The following is an 18,780-nucleotide window of genomic DNA, read 5'->3' as shown; positions in this document are numbered from 1 at the left end:
GACTTAAAGACGTTCTAAGAAAACAACATTAATCTAGACAAGTGAAGAAAAGTAGAAAAACAACCAATTTAAGAATTTTATATGTGATATATAACATAGTTTGAATAAAAATCTCAACTTGGAGAATCATACAACTGTCAAATATTAATAAATTTTGTTATGAAAAATATATGTTTAAAGACTTGTAAGAAATATGTGCATGGAGCAAAACTAGTTATAACAACAAACAATTTTATTCCAAAAAGCATCAAAAGAAACAAAAACATGACTTAATTAAACTAAAGTTCAATATGTTAGTCCAACACCTAACTGATATAAAGCTATTTCTGAGTGTAGTGGCGACTGACACACGAGAGCGAGTCAGTCGCCACTACACTCAGAGATAGAGGCCCTTATATGTGCAATGGAATGTATGAGGAATCTTAGACAAGCATGGGTTACTTTTGCAACGGATAGTGCTTAATTGGTGAAGATGATGTCGGAACCAGAAGAGTGACCAGCCTTTGCAAGCTATTTGGAAGACATAAAAGTTTTAAAGAGGAGTTTTAACAGCTCATAGATCATTCATATACCACGGACACAGAACTTAAAGGCGGACAGTCTCGCACGCAGTGCAAGAAAGCAACCGTCGTTTGTCGTCCATATGGATGCAGAGCTACCGGGGTGGTTCGCAGAGTCTACATGAATCTGCTTTGTTTGCTGACAAAATAAAAATAAAAAATAAAATAAAGCTATCCAATAGGACAAACAAGTTGATTCAAATGCTTAAGAATTTTTTTCAAATTCTTCTCAGTTAGTGTGAACTAGAACCCAAATAACCAAGTTGCTCAATGAGCACATCAACATTTTCCCCATCTCGTTCAAAATCAATATCTTGATCTTCTTTAAACAAACCTTCCAAAAAATCTTCACCATAACTCTCATTGTTCTCGTTTTGGAACCCTTCTTGTTCTCTTTTATCCACATCCAAGACTTCTTCCCCAGTGAACTGACCTCCAAGTCCTTCAATGTCCGTAGCAAGTCCGTCCAACTCAGACATATCAAATTCAGTCATGTCTCCATATATGTCTTGTTTCATGTCAACAAACCTCGAGGAGGATCCACCACCGACATTAACATCACAATCTTCTACATTAACCACATCACTTGTCCCTTGATCGATCGTTCTTTGTCTCTTCTTTCTGATTGCTTCTTCCATATCCTTACTCTTATCTTTGTGCTCCATGAGTTGCTGAAGGAAATCAGGATTCTGCATTGCGCAAGCAAGGAAGCTCATCATTTGATGTTGTTTTGATTCAGTCTTCTTAAGCTTTGCTTCAGTCAATGTGAGATACATTTTGGTGCTTTGTTGTTTTTTTCTAAGTTTCACTAGCTCCATCATCAGCACTTGTTTGTCTCGCCTTAGGCTGTCCATCTCTCCATCTAGACCATACCTACCAACTTCTATGCAACGATTGTCTAGTGATTGTTGTTGAGAGGATGATTCAGGTGGTTGCATTTGATTATTGTTATTCGTCCTTCTTCTAGTTATTTTCTTGAGGAGATGCTTTTGCCCTCTAAGAAACCCTTTATTTGCAAACTCCCATCGATCCGGATTCACCTTTCTGAAACCCTATTATACAATTTTATGGTTAGATACAACTCCAAATGCTATCAATTAACTTAATATTATATCAGAAGTCCAAAACACTCCAGCTACTCTAACCCATCTCATTATCTATCTTGTGCATTTTATGCAACTAGGTATGAGGGAGTATTCATATAGTTATACTTCATTTATGTATATATTATAGAGAGAGAGCAAAAAAAGTAGCTGCATATATCATATTTATCAATGTTTAGAGCTCCGTTCAAGAGATCTCTAGAGACAAAAAGACACAAAATACACAAGTGGGATGTAAAATATTATAAGGCGAGATTTTTCGGAGAACAATGATGCCCACTTGCATTTATGTATATTGTCGGAATAAATGAAAAGGTAATCCAAGTCTCACATCGGATATTAGACATAATAAATTCGAATATATATAGCTGTTCCAATTCCACTTAGTATGAGGCCTTTTGGGAGTAACGATCCCAAAAAAAAACAAATCCGTGAGGGCTTAGGCCCAAAGCAGATAATATCATACTAAGCGAGGGAATGGACATCTGGTGACAGACATCTTCTCTAGTTGAACGTCTGGCCTCCAGCACGGGCATCCGGTCTGGCTCTAGTAGAGCATCTGGCCCAGGAGTGCATCTGGTCTGTCACAACAGATTGGTATCAGAGCCAAGGTTCTGTGGTCCTTGGTTTGAGGGGAAGATTGTCAGAATAAATAAAAAGGCAATCCAAGTCCCACATGGGATATTTGACATAATAAAATCTAATATATATAGCTGGTCCAATTCCACTTAGCATGAGGTCTTTTGGGAGTAACGATCCAAAAATAAATCCGTGAGGGCTTAGGCCCAAAGCGGACAATATCATACTAAGCGAGAGATTGGACATCTGGTGACGGACATCTGCTCTAGTTGAGCGTCTGGCCTCCAGCACGGGCATCCGGTTTGGATCTAGTAAAGCATCTGGCCCAGGAGTGCATCTGGTCCGTCACAACAGTATATAAAGTAACGAATCCTTCATGCAATTATATAATAATTAACACTAATCAACTACTCTGATGGTATAAAACAAAACAAAAAACAATCAAGAGCCAAGTCCATGAGTCGATTCAACACTTGACTGCACCACAGGGAAAAATTTACAAGTGTATAGCCCAAGAGTTACTGTCACGATTTAATTGTGAGTTGTTAGATCTCTTTAGATTCGTGCCATACATGGAATCACAGAAACAAACACACGTATAGAGAGATAAGATTAGAACATACATATGTGTTGAGCTGGCGAACAAAGCTAGAGAAGTTATTGTGCTTGAAGAATCTGGGGAGGAGAGTCATGGAAAAAGCTTGTGGATCCCAGACAACGAAGCTGTTTTTGTCTTGGCTCCAAGACACAACATCATTGGTTCTTGAATCTTCCACCAGATCATATGTCTTTGTCAGAAATGGAGGTGGGCCTGATTCGTGGAGACCTTCTATTGGTTGCGGAGAGTTTAATGTTGCTGGATCATTTGGGGCCATGGAGGTTGAATGGAGGTAAGAGGAAGTTGAAGAAGATGGTGGTGATGGGGAATCATTGATACCAGTAGGAAACTCCTCTTTTATGCATGTATATGAAGGATCCATATATGGTTTCAGTTTAAAGAAAGTTTAAATGTTTTGTGTGAGTTGAATTTCACGGAACTTGAATTTGCAACAGAGGAAAATGTGAATTTAGTATAGAGAAATTTAAAATTGAAAGGCTGAAACTTTGGAAAATTTTGCAGAGAGATTGTGCATGTGTGTGTTGAGTTTTGGAGGTGTGAAATGAATTATATATGGAGAAGATAGGAGAGATGAGATGACAAGAAGGCAAGATGGTTTTATTATATTGCAACTTTATGAAATTTTGATGATGGATTCCTTCCTCTTTTGTATAATTTATCTTTTTAAACTATATTATTTGTGTCTTTTTAAATTGTTTAATGTGTGCTTTGTGTCGGCATCTAAGATAATTTGACATGCTGGAGCGAAAGCAAATCCAGCGAGTCACTCAGTGCATTTTTCTAAGCAAAATATGCAAGACTTCGACCTACATCTACTTGGTTGAAAATATAAGTATTAGTGCATATGTATTTACATCCGTCATGATCCTTACTTAATAAAAGTATTATCCCTTTAACGAAAATATTGAAAGCCACGTTTTATATAAAATCTAGTAAATAGTATTATTATACTTGGGACATTGATTAATTTTTTTTTGAGCAATGACATTGATTAATTAAAAGTGATAAAGTGGATACATATAAAACAGTGGGTCCAAATGTGAAAACTAAAGACGTGGCAACGGCTTAATTCATAAACGAGAACTATTTTTAATTAGGGACCAAGTTTATACGTCATTATTATTATGTATAATCGGCTTTTGAGGACTTCAAATCTCTGGGAAACAATAAGACACGACGCTTGTGAGCATCCAAAATCCGCAGAGTACATGTTCGTTCATTAAGCTACATTTTAAAAATATTAATTATCTCTAGTGTGGTTACTTAATCACTTAGAAGTCGACCCGTGTCTTATATTTTTTCTTATCATCAATCCACTATTCGTTGATTTGAGATTTCACATAACGTTGAAATGCTGACTCACTCTTAATTATTTTTTTTGAAAAGTAAAGATATTTATGCTCCTCCTCTTTTTCTTTTGTAGTCTTTTAATATCATACCTAGGACCCTGTATAAGAACTTGCTAGGAGTTAGTAGGACGCTCGATGTGAAAGTAGCGCCTAATCAATAAATCAGGGATTATGTGGAGATTAATTGAGAATTAGTTTTTATAATTATTTATTATAAATATATGTATATATATATTAGAAATTGTGTATAACCAACAAGTTATCTTTCGGTCTAGTGGTTTATGACATCGAGTAAGCTGTGACAGGTCTTGGTTTCGATTCTTTCACCCATCGTATTTTAATAATAAGACAAAAAAATTTAAAAACACTTTAGCCAAAGTCCCACATCGACTAAATACAAGGAGTACATGACTTGAAGACCTTTATAAATAGCTACATGTGGTTAAAGGCAAATCCTGCAACTGGGCTTCTACAAAAGGCTTAAGTTTTGCCTAATTAGTTAAAAAAAATCGGATTTAGTCGGTTAAAAATCGGAAATAAAACCGATAATCGGGTTGTTGGCCGATTAGTTGGTTAACCGATTAGTTAAGCTGATTAGGTCTTAATCGCGGCGGTTGCATACCGTTGAGCGCCTAGCCGGGCGATTAATCGGCTAGGCGTCCGTGTTTTAGAACAGAGACCTAGGGTTAGACACGAATTGGTATTCGATTTTTAAAAGTATTTGTGATTCATTTTATTTGTCCCGATCGATAATTTTATAATTTAATTTACTTTGTCACCCGTCTATATTTTGGTGCCCAAAAATCCAGTAATATATGTATTTTTAATCGGATAGTTAATTCGATTTACAAAAAATTTAAAATAAAATTTAAAACTAAAATTTACTGAAAGAAAAATATCTCATTATAAAAATATAAAATATCATCTTTTAAAATTTTAATAACTAAACAATAATGTTACTTTTCGTTACTTTCTATATTATATTTTTTTCAAACGCATATTATGTAATAATTTGTTTTTCTAGAAGATCTCGATATTGATTTTGTAATTTTGAATTTTAACTAATAAATTAGAACTTGATCCGAGTAACCGCGCGAGTGTTTGTTTTCAGTTTTACATACGTAGATATTTGTTTTAGATCATTAGTGGTATATACTTTAACGTTAATCATATACTTAAATGTTTATATAACTATTTCAAATTAAAATAATTTTATAATTTACATGTCATAATTAATCAATTGTTTGAAATCGTCACATGTATTTGTCACTTCTGATTATATATTTATCTTATTGTAGTTGTATTTAGTTATTTAAAAAATTAATATATCCGAGAAAACATATTTAAAAATTATTTGTATTTAATTTAAGCTAAACTCTGGCTCGTCTTTCAACATTGGATTTCATTTTATCAATATATTTTATGCTTATTCATTTTAGATAATAATATATTGTTGTATATACAAACCATATTTCATTTACTTCTAATTAACAATTTTGGTATCATTAAGGTATCACATCTTATATAATCAACACATATAACAACTTCACTTATAAAACTGTTTAATATCCGAACGGGTTTAAAATTTTGGTATCTAAAGAACCGGAACCGAACCCGACCCGTACCGAAGTATTCCGGGTGCCCGAATGTACCCGAAATAGATTCTATACACCCTTATATAAATATATTTTAGATTTAAATATATAAGATATTTTTAAATTGTCCAAAATACTTGAAAATATATACAAATAGTCAAAAGTAAATATCTGAAATACCTAAAATATACTCAAAACACCAAAAATATTTGACATATCTGTTGATTATTTATCTACATATTCAAACCAAATCAAATTATATGTTAAGTTTAGGTATTTTGACATATGTTATTCAAATTTGTATGTAATATAATATTTTGTTTATAGATTTTGAGAAATTTAAAGTATATAATGAATTTTAAAATTTTAAAAATAATTTAATGGGTTATCCGAACCTGAACCGAACCTGCAAAGATCCGAACATAACCCGAACTGAAACTTAGAAATATCTGAATGGGGCTGAAATCTTTGACCCCGAAAACACGAAACCCGAATAGACCCGAACCGAACCCGAATGGGTACCCGAACGCCCACCCCTAATTCAAATCAATGCTAATTAAGATTTTTTATATATAAAACATTGCATGCTATTTTCAAAAAATTTCTAATTATAGCCTATATTATATTAAATTAGAAGTACTATATGAATTAAATATAAAAATTATTTTGAATTAATAAACTAGCTTGTTTTATTTTTTTAAATAATTTAAATATAATTCACTATTAAAACATGTTAAAATTTGTAAAGCATGTATAAAATTTACTTATAAAATCCTGCTATATACTAAAACTGTAGACGCTAAAGTATATTTATTAAAACACAAAAAAAATGATCCTAAACAAATATTTATTCTATAGTATAACTAAATAAATTTTAAAAATATTTTGTATCGAAATTGTGAAAATTATAAATATATATTTAGGATAATTTTATCTATTTGATTATTTCTAGTTGTGAATTTATTGTATCGAACTAGATGTTATATCTTATGTAATAACAAAGTATAATATATATAACAATTTTTTATAGATTAAAAATGTCAAATAAAAATTATAAACAATAAAATTATAGAATTGCATTATATATAATAATAAATTAATAGTAACATCTTCAAAATATTTACAATTACATTTATAAAATAAAAATAATACTCGCACGGACGTTCGGGTTAAGCTTTAGTTATGATTAAAGTAGTTCAATGATTCTATATATTATTAGCTAATTTAAACTTTACAAACTAGTTTCGCTCGCCCACTTAATCGTGCTAGATTGTTCCGAAATCCTTAGACTATCAATCGCCGTTCTCGATAGAAGATGGTAACCACGAGAGTGTGGGGTTTACCTTGTTGCCTCGGATGTCGTAACTTTCACTGATTATGAAACACTAAAACTAAACGGGAAAAGGAGGACAATGATAGCAAACCTAAGGCCGAGCGGCCATCAAAGCCTCGCTGCCACTGGCGAGGCAGATACCGCATCCACCAGAACCATACCTGCAAAAAATGGACCAGAGAAGAAGCTGTGCTAAACATGTATGAGCTCCACCGACCTGCATAACTCGGTTAGAGGGATCACATTGTCAATAGCTAACAAGCGAGAGCCACAACACTGGGATACGCAATTCCTCCTAATGGAGTCACCGAGAAACCAACGAAGTCACAGACCACATGAACCTGTCGCCTCCCTCGCCGTAGTCAACTCCGAGAACCGGGAGAATGATGACCTTATGCTGACATACTCTGTTTCCGGTGACAACGGAAACAGACCTTAAGAAGAAGACCAGAAGTTGAACAACCAAGGAGCTACGTCGACTGAACTGATGCAAATGTTATACACTTTTGTTTCGACTAATATTTATATCTAAAATATGATAACGTTGTTACACTGAGTGTTATTTCCTCCCTCCCCCCCCCAATTACGAATGCTAGCGAGGATAATGAATCAGCAGGAAGAGTCGAAAACAACATCATTTAGGCTTGGATTTGTGGGCAAAACAAATAACTCACGACGTCTTTTTGGGTTAATGATTAAATATTCATTTTCTTTTCTTTTTCTTTTTTCCGACGGACTCAAAGATTTTAGAGCATCATTATCCAGAGTTTCTTAGGGTGTGATTCTTAGGAAAATATAAGAAACTGTTTCTTAAAATAGTACTTTAAAAAATAATTTCTTAATAGTTAAAAATTAAGAATGAATTTTTTATATTCTCCTAAAAATCTCACCCTAAGAAACGCTGAATAATGATGGTCTTACGCTTAAAGCAAAGTTTCACTGTATGTTTTTCAATGTTTGGTTAAGACTTACGACTTAGATACCTCAAATCTTGTATACTTCTTTATCTCATGTGTCCTAAGTCAAGGTCTGGCTTAAATATTAAGTGGGCCCTGTGCTGAGTTAAATTTTTTATAATAATTTTAGGTATATCATTGTTACTTTCACAACTAAGACCCTAATATTTATACATTGTAACAAAACAGGATCCTAATTTCTTTAAGAATTTTCTTTTTTAAAAACAAGACCCTGTGCAAATGCACTGTGTGCACTACCCCTAAGCCGGCACTGCCTAAGTCCTAACATTAATATGTTAACAAAACAGACGGAGCTGGATGGGCCACGTAGTCAGCGACAAAGAGAAAAATCACGGACTCGAACGTAGTAAGCATGGGCCTTTTAGTTTGAATCCCATCCTAGCTAACTTCCAAAAGCAAAAGGAGTATGTGTGCGTAGTAAACGTAATGCTTGAAGTTTTGATGTGAGCCACATGATTTTGGGAGATGAAGAGAATCTTTTTTACGTGTTTTGCGAAACCCACTTGGCAAACAAATAAACAGTCGAAGAAGCTGTGACGAAGAAGAACGCTACGTCATCGACTAATTGCTCTTTTCCCTTTAAAAATATTCATTTTATGCATGGGGAAATCTAAAGCAACGTGGTTCTTTAAATATCGCAACTTATTTTTTTACTAATACGCTTAAACTCGGTTATAAGCATAACACAGAGAAGTATTATTACAAACTATTAAGCTATTTGTATCATAATTAATTAGAACTTTATTGCATGTATGCCGAACATATGCCAATTACATGCAATAATCTTTTCTTGACGAAAATAAAAGTTAACTTACGTTACTAAAGTTCAATTAATCGAACGAAGGAAAGAAAAACGTTAAGATCTAATTTTCCTGTGTCATGTTTTTGACGATTTGTTAACTGATTTGAACATAAAGTAATTAAATGAAAGGTTAAATAGGTAAAAAAAACTAAAGAAAGTTCAGGAAACAAACTCAACCTATCATTCATCATCAACACATCCTATAAATACATATGCTGATCCTTCGCTACATCATATCAAGCTACTGACGATCCAACTTAAAGTTATATTATCTTTCAGACTTCAGATTCTCCTCTATTTCACTCAAACACTAAAGCTTCAGAAAATGGCAACGGCGTCGTTTAACATGCAGTCAGTCTTCGCCGGTGGACTGACCACTCGCAAGATCAACACAAACAAGCTTTGCTTTGCCGGAAACTTCCATAATCTCAAGAGGAATTATCCGGTGGGAGTGAGATGTATGGCTGAGGTACGTATACTTTTCTCAACTTTCTAAAATCTAACGGTCACTATATGAATATGAAATCGTGACCGTCTGGTTGTTTGACTTTTGCAGGGAGAACCCATGAAAGATGAGTCTGCACCTTCGACCTCGGTGTCTCAGCCTTTGCCCAAGTCATCGTCGCCACCACCTCCTCCTCCTACTAAACCTAAGGTGAGTTGTTACTTGTTAGTTATTTTTTTTGGGGTAAAATTGTTACTTATTAGTTCCATGTTTTTGTTTATTTTGAAACAATTCAAAGCTCTTTCGTTTCATGTAATTAAACATTTTCGCTTTAAAAACAATTTTTTTTATTAATTATTTGGCCTATGTTCACTAAATATGTACATAATTTACTAAAAGCTTATCCAAAACTTGTATAAAAAGTTTCTCAACAATCGGAGCAAAAATTATGTATATTTAATTATGTTTTGTACAGACGTGAAAATAAGCAATACACACAAAATTATCTTCTTAAAAATACATTTGACATTTTTTTGTTCTTTTTGCCGCTGAATTTCATATTAATTAAAGGGAGGGTTGTAGACGTTACATATATAAAATACTGTAGTAATAATTAACAATTTGGGATGGTGAAAACACAGGTGAGCACAAAGTTTAGCGACTTGTTAGCGTTCAGCGGTCCAGCACCTGAAAGAATAAACGGGCGTTTAGCAATGGTTGGATTCGTGGCTGCGTTGGCGGTTGAACTTTCCAAGGGCGAAAACGTTTTAGCTCAGATCTCCGACGGTGGTGTCTCGTGGTTCCTCGGTACGGCGGCGATCTTGACGCTTGCGTCGCTTGTGCCCCTTTTCAAGGGCATAACAGCCGAGTCCAAGTCCAAAGGTTTAATGACATCAGACGCTGAGCTTTGGAATGGGCGTTTTGCGATGCTTGGTTTGGTCGCGCTGGCATTCACTGAGTTTGTCAAGGGTGGGACTCTCGTTTGAGAAAGAAGAGATTGTGTACTACAAAATTTGCCCCTGAATTCTGTATAGTATTCTGGCTTGTTTTAGGCCTACTCTGTGTCTTTTACATATGGATTAGTGACATTTGAAACTTTGGGTTAAAACACTTTGGCTGCAACTGGTTTTAAGTTACAGGAATACGAGGAATAAGATGAATTCAAAAAAATGGAATACGAGTAAATGGAACAGTAGCAGTTATAAAAATAAATGGAATGGAAATATAAGGCTGCAACTCGTTTTAAGTTACAGAAATACGAGGAATAAGATGAATTCAAAAAAATGGAATCACAAAACTATTGATAGAAACCTAAAAATATTTCTTTATTAGGTTTGAAATAGTAAAACATTTTTTTATCACTGAAATTAGGCATGAGAATTTTAATCCACGGGTCTCACTCCATTTGACTGCTGCAGAGCGGGTGCTTGTCGAACGATTTGAAAAAATTAAATCGCAAATAGCCAAATACAGATGCGGATCAAGTCTATTTTATGTGGGATAAATGTGAGTTGGTGAATTTAAATCGCGAGTACCCATTAATCTATAAAATAAAATATTTTTTAAAAAATAAAATACAGATTTAAAACAATAACTAAAAATTAAAAATATATAAAATTTATTTATAAATATTTTATTTATATCATTATTTAGAGAAACTAAATAAAATAATTTCTTTTATTATTTAAATAATTATCTGTGAGTCTCAAAGTTACCCGCAAAAATAAGAAATTATTACACTCAGAAACAGTTTTAAGTTTTTTATTTCACAATAGGTCAGTTTTTACTACTAGGATATTTTTTTGTAAACTAAACTCACTCTTAATTTCCTCGTTCTTTTCATTTTAACTAATTCAGTTACGTAACTTGGAAAAAGAAAAACATTATTTTATTCACAGACCAAATTTGATTCGACACATATTTACCTTTAATTTTAACTGTTGGATTTATTGATTTACATTCAAAATGAATGATCCAGATTTCATCTCTTACAACTTTTCAACATTAAACGATGTATTCTTGTCTATAAGATTAACGACACAAAGACATAGAAGAAGATGGCGGAGAGGTATACAGAGATGGCGACAGAGGCAATGACGAGGACGAAGATGACGACAGAAACATTGACGGTGACGGAGATGGCGACAGACAGAATGACGGTGACAACGGTGACGTAAACGAAAACAGCGTAGATGACGGGAACGTTGGGGGTCAAATCATCTCTTCCTCGCCGTGGTCGTCATGCTCGGGACTAGAGTTGTGGATGTTGGAAGCATCGTCGGTTTAGTCGCAAAGAAAGCTTCACGAGAGCAACAATGGTGAAATTTTGATTATTTGCAACCATGAATTAGGATTGAAATGTAAAACCTGATTGAAATCTATCAGATCTGGACAAAATACATAAAAACAAGTAAATAATGTAAAGAATCGTGAAAAACAGGTGAGAAAGGCGGAAATTAGGGTTTCTGGTCGGCAGTGACCAAGAAAGAAGACGAGCGTATTTTCGTAAATTTCCATCATTAATGAAAAAATCGAAATAAAAAATTCGTTTGTACATTACTTTCACATTGTACATGTGTACACCTAATTTTGTATTATACATCAAAGTGATTGTGTACACATTTTTGGTTTTTGTAGGTTTTCTATCTAAATAATTAAGCATCTGCGACTTCGTGAACTTACGATAATGTTAACACAATGTACATGTGATTTTTTTTCCTTCTTTCCATGTACACGTAGGATCATGTCATCTTTGAAATCTGACTGAATCCAAAACAAAATGCATCTTTTTAGCAACCGTACTCAAAATCATTGAAATTATTAAATATCATAATTTTAGCAATGTACAAATGAATCGGTGTACATGTGATTTTTCGTATAATATTGTACATGTGGACAATAAAATATATTTGTACACATTGACGATATTTGACACACTGAGTACCTTTGAAGTATCATTCTTAGAACTAAATTAATATTAATGTCATGTGTACATTACATTTAAGTTATACATGTGTACACCTAATTAAACCATCGTCGAGCAACATTGAAACTCGCTCGTATTGTACACATGTACACGCTTGTTTGCATGCAATTGTGCTGCAGTTTGTTTATATCTAAAGAACATATGTAATGTACACATATATAGCTTAAATGTAGTGTACACACGACATTAATATTAATTTAGTTCTGAGAATGATACTTCAAAGGTACTCAGTGTGTCAAATATCGTCAATGTGTACAAATATATTTTATTGTCCACGTGTACAATATTATAAGAAAAATCATATGTACACCGATTTAGCATGCAATTGTGCTGCAGTTTGTTTATATCTAAAGAACATATGTAGTGTGCACATGTACACTTTGAAGTTGATGTACATATGTACATTATGATATATATGTGTCTGTACAATATGAACACTTAGATATTACTATTTCATTTTAATTAGTTAATATAAATTATTTAATTAGCATTTAATTGTTAATAGAAGTATACATGTGGACACTATGAATAAAGTGTACATGTGTACATTATGTATCCAAATGTACACTAGTGCTCAAAATATTTTCTACATTTGTAAAGCCACATTTGTAATATTTTATTATACGTCCACCTTACATAGTTTCCCGTGGACAACAATATCAAAATGTATATGTGTACTAGATGTACCGAATGTACAATCTCCTTCTTGATGAGCCACTTGTATATTTTTGTTATACATCCACCTTACACAATGTATTCATCATAGTGTACATGTGGACACTATCAATAAAGTGGACATGCGTACACTATGTATCAAAATGTATACTAGTGCTCAATATTTCACATCTACATCATTTTACTTGTGCATGGTACACAAGCTGAGTGATATCTTATGATTTTAATGAGTTTTATCATTTGTTATTTGTTCATTTTAAGTTTTTTTTTAGGACTCATTCAGAGTTATCTCATGATTTTGATGGTACGCAAGTTGAGTGATATCTCATGATATTTAACATCTCATGATATTTGCAAATCAGAAATATTTGGGGTATAAACGAAATGAAACAAAACAGCAGGGACCAATGATGCAAAATTAGAATATTCGATAGTCGATTGTACAATTAAAAATATTGGGGGTAATTGTAAAGAAAATTGAACAGATTAGAAGTTTGAGATAAATTGGAGAATAAACAAGAGTTGGAGGACCATATGTTGTAAATAAAAAAAGTTCACCATTGTTGCTCCTATCAAGCTTTCTCTCAGATCTGCGGCTGAAGCGATGACGATTCTGACAGCCACAACTAAGATCTCGAGCATGACGACCATGGCGAAGAGGAGACACGTTGACCTTTAAACGTATTGTCGTAAGTGGAGCTCATGGTTTACATCAGCTTGATGTGGAGGAGACAAAAAATCTTGGCTTTCGATTCACCGTCGTACATCCGTGTTCTCCTCTGACCATATCTTTCTGTGTTTGCTCGTCATCTACATCCCATTTAATCAAAAACGAAATCAATTTTTTTTTTTTTGGGAACTTATTTATCTTAATGTATATATGTAAGAGATAAGATAAAACAGAAAAAAAAAAAGAATTGATAGGCTTTGGTGGTTGTCGAGTCTCTTTGGGTCCACCACTACTTTTTAAAATTTAAAAAACCAACTAAATGAAAACCATCTAACTAAAACTCAATGCACTGGTTACACTTTTAGAAGGGTAAATTAAGTCTTTTCATTCAAAAACTACCTAGGAAGCATAAACTGCCTTAGAGTGTTAATAAAACTCGTAAACTGCCTTAAGGTGTGTTAATCCCCTAGACTATATTTACGAAGTGATTTTGCCACATGTCCTTTCTACAATCAATTTCACAAAACAAATATGACATGACTACTGAAATTGATGACATGTCTTATAGATTAATATGACATGGACAATTGCATTTAATGTTAATTTATGAAAATAACTCATAAATCATCATTAAAATAAATATATTCACATATGGCATTATAAATTATGAAATATAATTTAATTATATATTTTTAAATTATACAAATTTATTACTAAAATTTTCAAAAATGTATACAATTTTTTAAGAAAATTATAAAAATTTTATCGTAAAATCATTATTTTCTTATATATCTATAAATTTTATAAATATTGTTTAATTTTAATTTTTGGTAATTATGCAACTTTTACAAATTTATTTAATATATTTAATTAAAATAAATAGACAGAAAAATCTATCTAAGATTATAACTTCAAATATATAAATTACAGAAAATTTACAATATTAATAAAATTTTATTTTAAAATATAATTTAAATTTATCTATTAAAAAATATTTTAAATTTTTTTACTGCACGATGCAGTAAGACACCTAGTAACTCCAAAAATAACTGGGGCATGTGCAAGTGTAATATTTTATCTTTGAAATCAGGCGAATCAAATTTTCGAATAAAAAATTTACTCATCCCGCAGCGAGGCGGGTCAGGCAGTCCGTCTCCTAGCTAGCACCCCTAGCTCTAACTGAAACTATATACATACTGCAAGTTTTTCTAAGAGCATCATTATCCCTAAGAGACACTTAGAAGCTCTTATTCATTTTTTAATATTTTTAAGTTGGAAAAGTGAATTTAAGAGATTAGTTAAGAGATGATAATATTTGTGTGGTCCAATGCAAGTTTTTTATTCAAAGATTCTTAAAAAAAATATTAAGAACAAATTGTTTTAGAGCAAGGGAAGGACAAAAGAGAAGGAAGAACAAATTGTTTTAGAACACTTTCATCACGAAGGAGAAGGACGAACAAATTTGTTATAGAACACACACATATACACAGAGAAGAATCAGTTGAACCTGCTGAATGAGAAGGAAGGAGATGGTCTAGACGATCTGTAATGGTTCCAGAGCCAGAGCAAGAAGGATCCAACAATATAGCTCGAACCTGTGATAATCAACCACACGCAACCAGTAATCAAGCTCGGATTTTACAATATGAGTTCACGAAATAATGATGAAGAGACAAAGGGATATATATCCATACCTCAAGAGATCTGCAGCTTCTTCTGCATTTGGATTGGTTGCAGTAGATATTCGCTTTCCACCATTCTCTTAAGAAGGTTGTGCATCAATATCGTTTCTGACTCTCTCATGGATCCCGACAAGCTGAGGTTTTGCTTCCATGAAAACACCTATAAACCAGCTGAAACCGTAAGTATGAAGTAGCCTTCATAAGCAGAACTGAGAGACCAAATTAAATAGAAATAACAACTCAGTTCCTGGTTCTCTAATTCACAATGTGTATGCTTTAAAGTACCCTAAAACAAGCTTCTACAAAAGTTAACCTTTCACGTACAGCTCTATAATCATGTGAACCTAAACATGAGGATAAGAATGGCACTGGCTGCAGGAATTTCTTTTGTTGATACGCAATTAACATCATCAAAAGGTGAACCTTTCATTCTTGAGATCAACCAAAATGCTACAAAGATGCAAACAAGTTGTGGATAGAGTACCTTTAGGTTTAGCTTTCTTCTTTTTATTGGGTCATACGCTTAGCATGCTCAGCATCTCTAGCAGTGGCTTCTTCATCAGCTTCTGTACGGTTGTTTAGAAACTCTGGTGGCCCTGATATCAGCAAATATTTACACAGAACTTTATGGATCCATCTAACAAATTTTAATCCAAAATAAGAAATCATTCAGTTCCTGCAGCGAATCTAGTCAATAACTCCTCGAAATTTGATGGATTCTAAGAAAGAAAGTGATGATAACCTGAGAGAAAACGTCATTAGCTGAAGGAAGGCCAGAGTCTCTAGCGGAGTGGGATGCAGAGAAATCAAACACTGAAGCAGAAGAAGATCCGTATCTCTCAATGCCATGGTTCCCATCTTCTTCGTCGGAGTTCTCGTAATCTTTCTCCTCGGCATCTTCTTCTTCTGGGTCGACTGATTTTTTTTTTTGCTCGAGAATGGCAGGGAACTGCATCTTGAGATAAGTGCAAGTGCAGATCACAAGCAGCACCACCGTCAAAAATGTATGGAATTTGGTATGAGAAATTCGAGATTCTCTGTGGGAAAGGGAGAAAGAGAGAGAGAGACGAAGAGACGAGCAAGAGGCGCCTCCTCCGTAAGGTTTCCAGGAATCAACCTCTTAGCCCAATTCTTTTATTTTTAATTTTTTTAATTAAATTTGGACTTAAGATCCCACATTAGAACCAGCGTTAAAGATGGTGTAAAGAGAAATGAGCATGGGTGTAATGAAATAATAAAGCACATGGGCCATGATATCAAAGAATTGGCCCAGTAGCTTCCGTTGGAGAGCCGTTATTTTCTAAAACTATTTTTTTTTTCTTCTAAAACCATTTTTTTTCCTAAAACCACTTCGAAAAGCAATCAGCCTTGAATGTATGCAAAGAAGTAAGGATTTAGTTATGGATTGCCCTCCCTTTTTGTATAACAATAATTTATAAGAATCACGTGAGATGAATAAAGAGTTTTAATATGATCAGTAGAATTTAAGTAATCCAAAAGAAGTGTGTGAATCTGTATGGGGCAAAAGCAAATAAAAAACATCTAAAATGATATATATATATCAGTTTTGAAACTATGGAGCGAGAGATGGAGAAAAATGAATCACTCGTGACGAACCAGCAGAGCACGTCCATACGCAATCTTCATTTCAATAGACAAGAATGGAACAGATTTTACGTGACCCCCACTTACCATTGTCGTTTGCTTTTCCTTTTCTGTTAATTCCTTAATTAATACTCATCTTTCTTCGTGTTTTTAGTTTTAGTGTTTATTTTAAAGACTACTAGAGCTTGATCCGTACGTCCGTGCAAATATTAATTTTTACATTTTCATAAATTGTTTAGTGATATTTTTAAATATATAAGTTATTTATATATTTTTAGGTTCTTAAAAACTTATATGTACTCGAAAGAATCTAATTCGAATCATATCCAAAAATTTATAATATTTTAACATAAGTTTAATTTTAGAATCCAAAAACCCGATACCGTAAAACCAATCTATATCCGTACGTATACTTGAATGTCCATGTTTAACTGATGTAAATAAATAAAAAATATATTGTTAACCGGTTTGAATTTTTTCCACTAATGGAACAATTTCATTTAAATGACATGTGAAATTATTATGGTTAATACGTAAAATAAATGACATCAAATTATTACGGTAAATACAACTGATGAAGTACATTGAAACAGTGAAAAATAATATAAAATTTAATAAAAACACCTAAATAAAATTAATAAATAAACTGGTTTAAAAAAGATGAAAATCTGAAAAATAAAATGCACTTAAAAATAGCCAAAAAATTATTTTGTACTCCAGTTTTAATATAATAGATAAATTTAAATTCGTGCTCTAGGGTTAATAATTATATTTTGTTCTTTTAACCATGGACATATATATATGTATATATATATATATTTATTGGTAGAAATATATTCTAGTATGGTACATAGTTTAATTAAGTTATTGGGGGGGGGGGGGGGGTGGTTCAAAATCAGTCGATAATTGTTGTTGGTTCTTTTACTAACGCTTATTGCGAACTATAAAAACATCACAAGCGATTTAAACTAATAATTCTGTATACTTTATGAATTTTACATGAGACTGTACTATTCTGAGTCGGTCTATAAAAAACACTTGTGCATCATTTTAAATATCATTTGTTTATTCTTGTTTATCTTCTTTTTTAAGATTTGAAACTTATTTTTTTATGTAATAAGCATATTAGCAAGATTATCTGCCACTAGTGTTGAAAAAAAAAAAAATCTGCCACTAGTGTAGAGGGTTTATTCGGAATCTTAGACTAGAGTGTCCATGGATATTCTAGAGATTTCTTTCAACCAGCTTTACATTTTCTTTGACACCATCAGATTATGCACCCTACGTATTCCAAAGCATCATTCTATGGTCTTAACTTTTGACATCTATCTTATAATTAATTTATTTCATTATTCAACACAGTTTAATGTCATTTATCTGTTTCAGATTGTATTTACTAATCAAATTGTTTGGACTCATTAGATTGAACATCAAACTGCTATCTTTAATACTTTGTAGTATATAATGCAATCATAAGTCTATTTCTTCGTGTTTTTTTAAACAAAAAAATTATTTTATACCAACACGATGGAATTAAATCAACATAAACCATAACAAAACAGATTCTAAACATCATGTGCAAACTTTCTATTTAGTTTTTATCGCGTTTAAAAATAAAAAAATTTACATAGGTAAGAAAAAAGCATCGACAAAAAAAAAACTCAATATGGTTTTCTATTTCGGGAAGATATTCAGACAATGATTATCAAGACAGAACCAAAAGCCAGTGGATAGCTTGCCCTTTCCGCAACACGAGAAATAAAAATTAATTACTTACTAGAAGGATATGGAGCAGTGGGG

The 18,780-nt window shown here is 32.9% G+C and overlaps 2 protein-coding genes and 1 long non-coding RNA gene across 3 annotated transcripts; 1 reads left to right on the top strand and 2 right to left on the bottom strand.

Moving 5' to 3' along the window:
* Positions 1 to 714: 714 nt before the first annotated feature.
* On the bottom strand, positions 715 to 3,669 carry LOC125584561 (heat stress transcription factor A-6b-like). The gene is made up of 2 exons (XM_048753254.1): positions 2,866 to 3,669; positions 715 to 1,612 (listed from the first exon to the last, which is right to left on the bottom strand). The coding sequence occupies exons 1-2, from the start codon at positions 3,220 to 3,222 to the stop codon at positions 794 to 796; spliced, it is 1,176 nt and encodes a 391-aa protein (XP_048609211.1). The 5' UTR covers positions 3,223 to 3,669; the 3' UTR covers positions 715 to 793.
* Positions 3,670 to 9,104: 5,435 nt separating this feature from the next.
* Positions 9,105 to 10,470, top strand: LOC111204570 (early light-induced protein 1, chloroplastic-like). The gene is made up of 3 exons (XM_022699637.2): positions 9,105 to 9,386; positions 9,474 to 9,572; positions 10,004 to 10,470. Exons 1-3 carry the CDS (start codon positions 9,243 to 9,245, stop codon positions 10,346 to 10,348), a joined length of 588 nt encoding a protein of 195 aa, XP_022555358.1. The 5' UTR covers positions 9,105 to 9,242; the 3' UTR covers positions 10,349 to 10,470.
* A 2,961-nt stretch (positions 10,471 to 13,431) lies between these two features.
* Positions 13,432 to 17,632, bottom strand: LOC106398000. The gene is made up of 4 exons (XR_007321477.1): positions 15,860 to 17,632; positions 15,388 to 15,535; positions 15,201 to 15,288; positions 13,432 to 13,833 (listed from the first exon to the last, which is right to left on the bottom strand). It is a non-coding gene; the product is annotated as an uncharacterized LOC106398000 (long non-coding RNA).
* Positions 17,633 to 18,780: the final 1,148 nt, after the last annotated feature.

This window comes from Brassica napus, chromosome C3 (assembly GCF_020379485.1).
Source record: "Brassica napus cultivar Da-Ae chromosome C3, Da-Ae, whole genome shotgun sequence".
NCBI lineage: Eukaryota > Viridiplantae > Streptophyta > Magnoliopsida > Brassicales > Brassicaceae > Brassica > Brassica napus.
The sequence above is the reverse complement of the archived record's forward strand: the minus strand, read 5'-3'. Positions and strand labels throughout refer to the sequence as shown.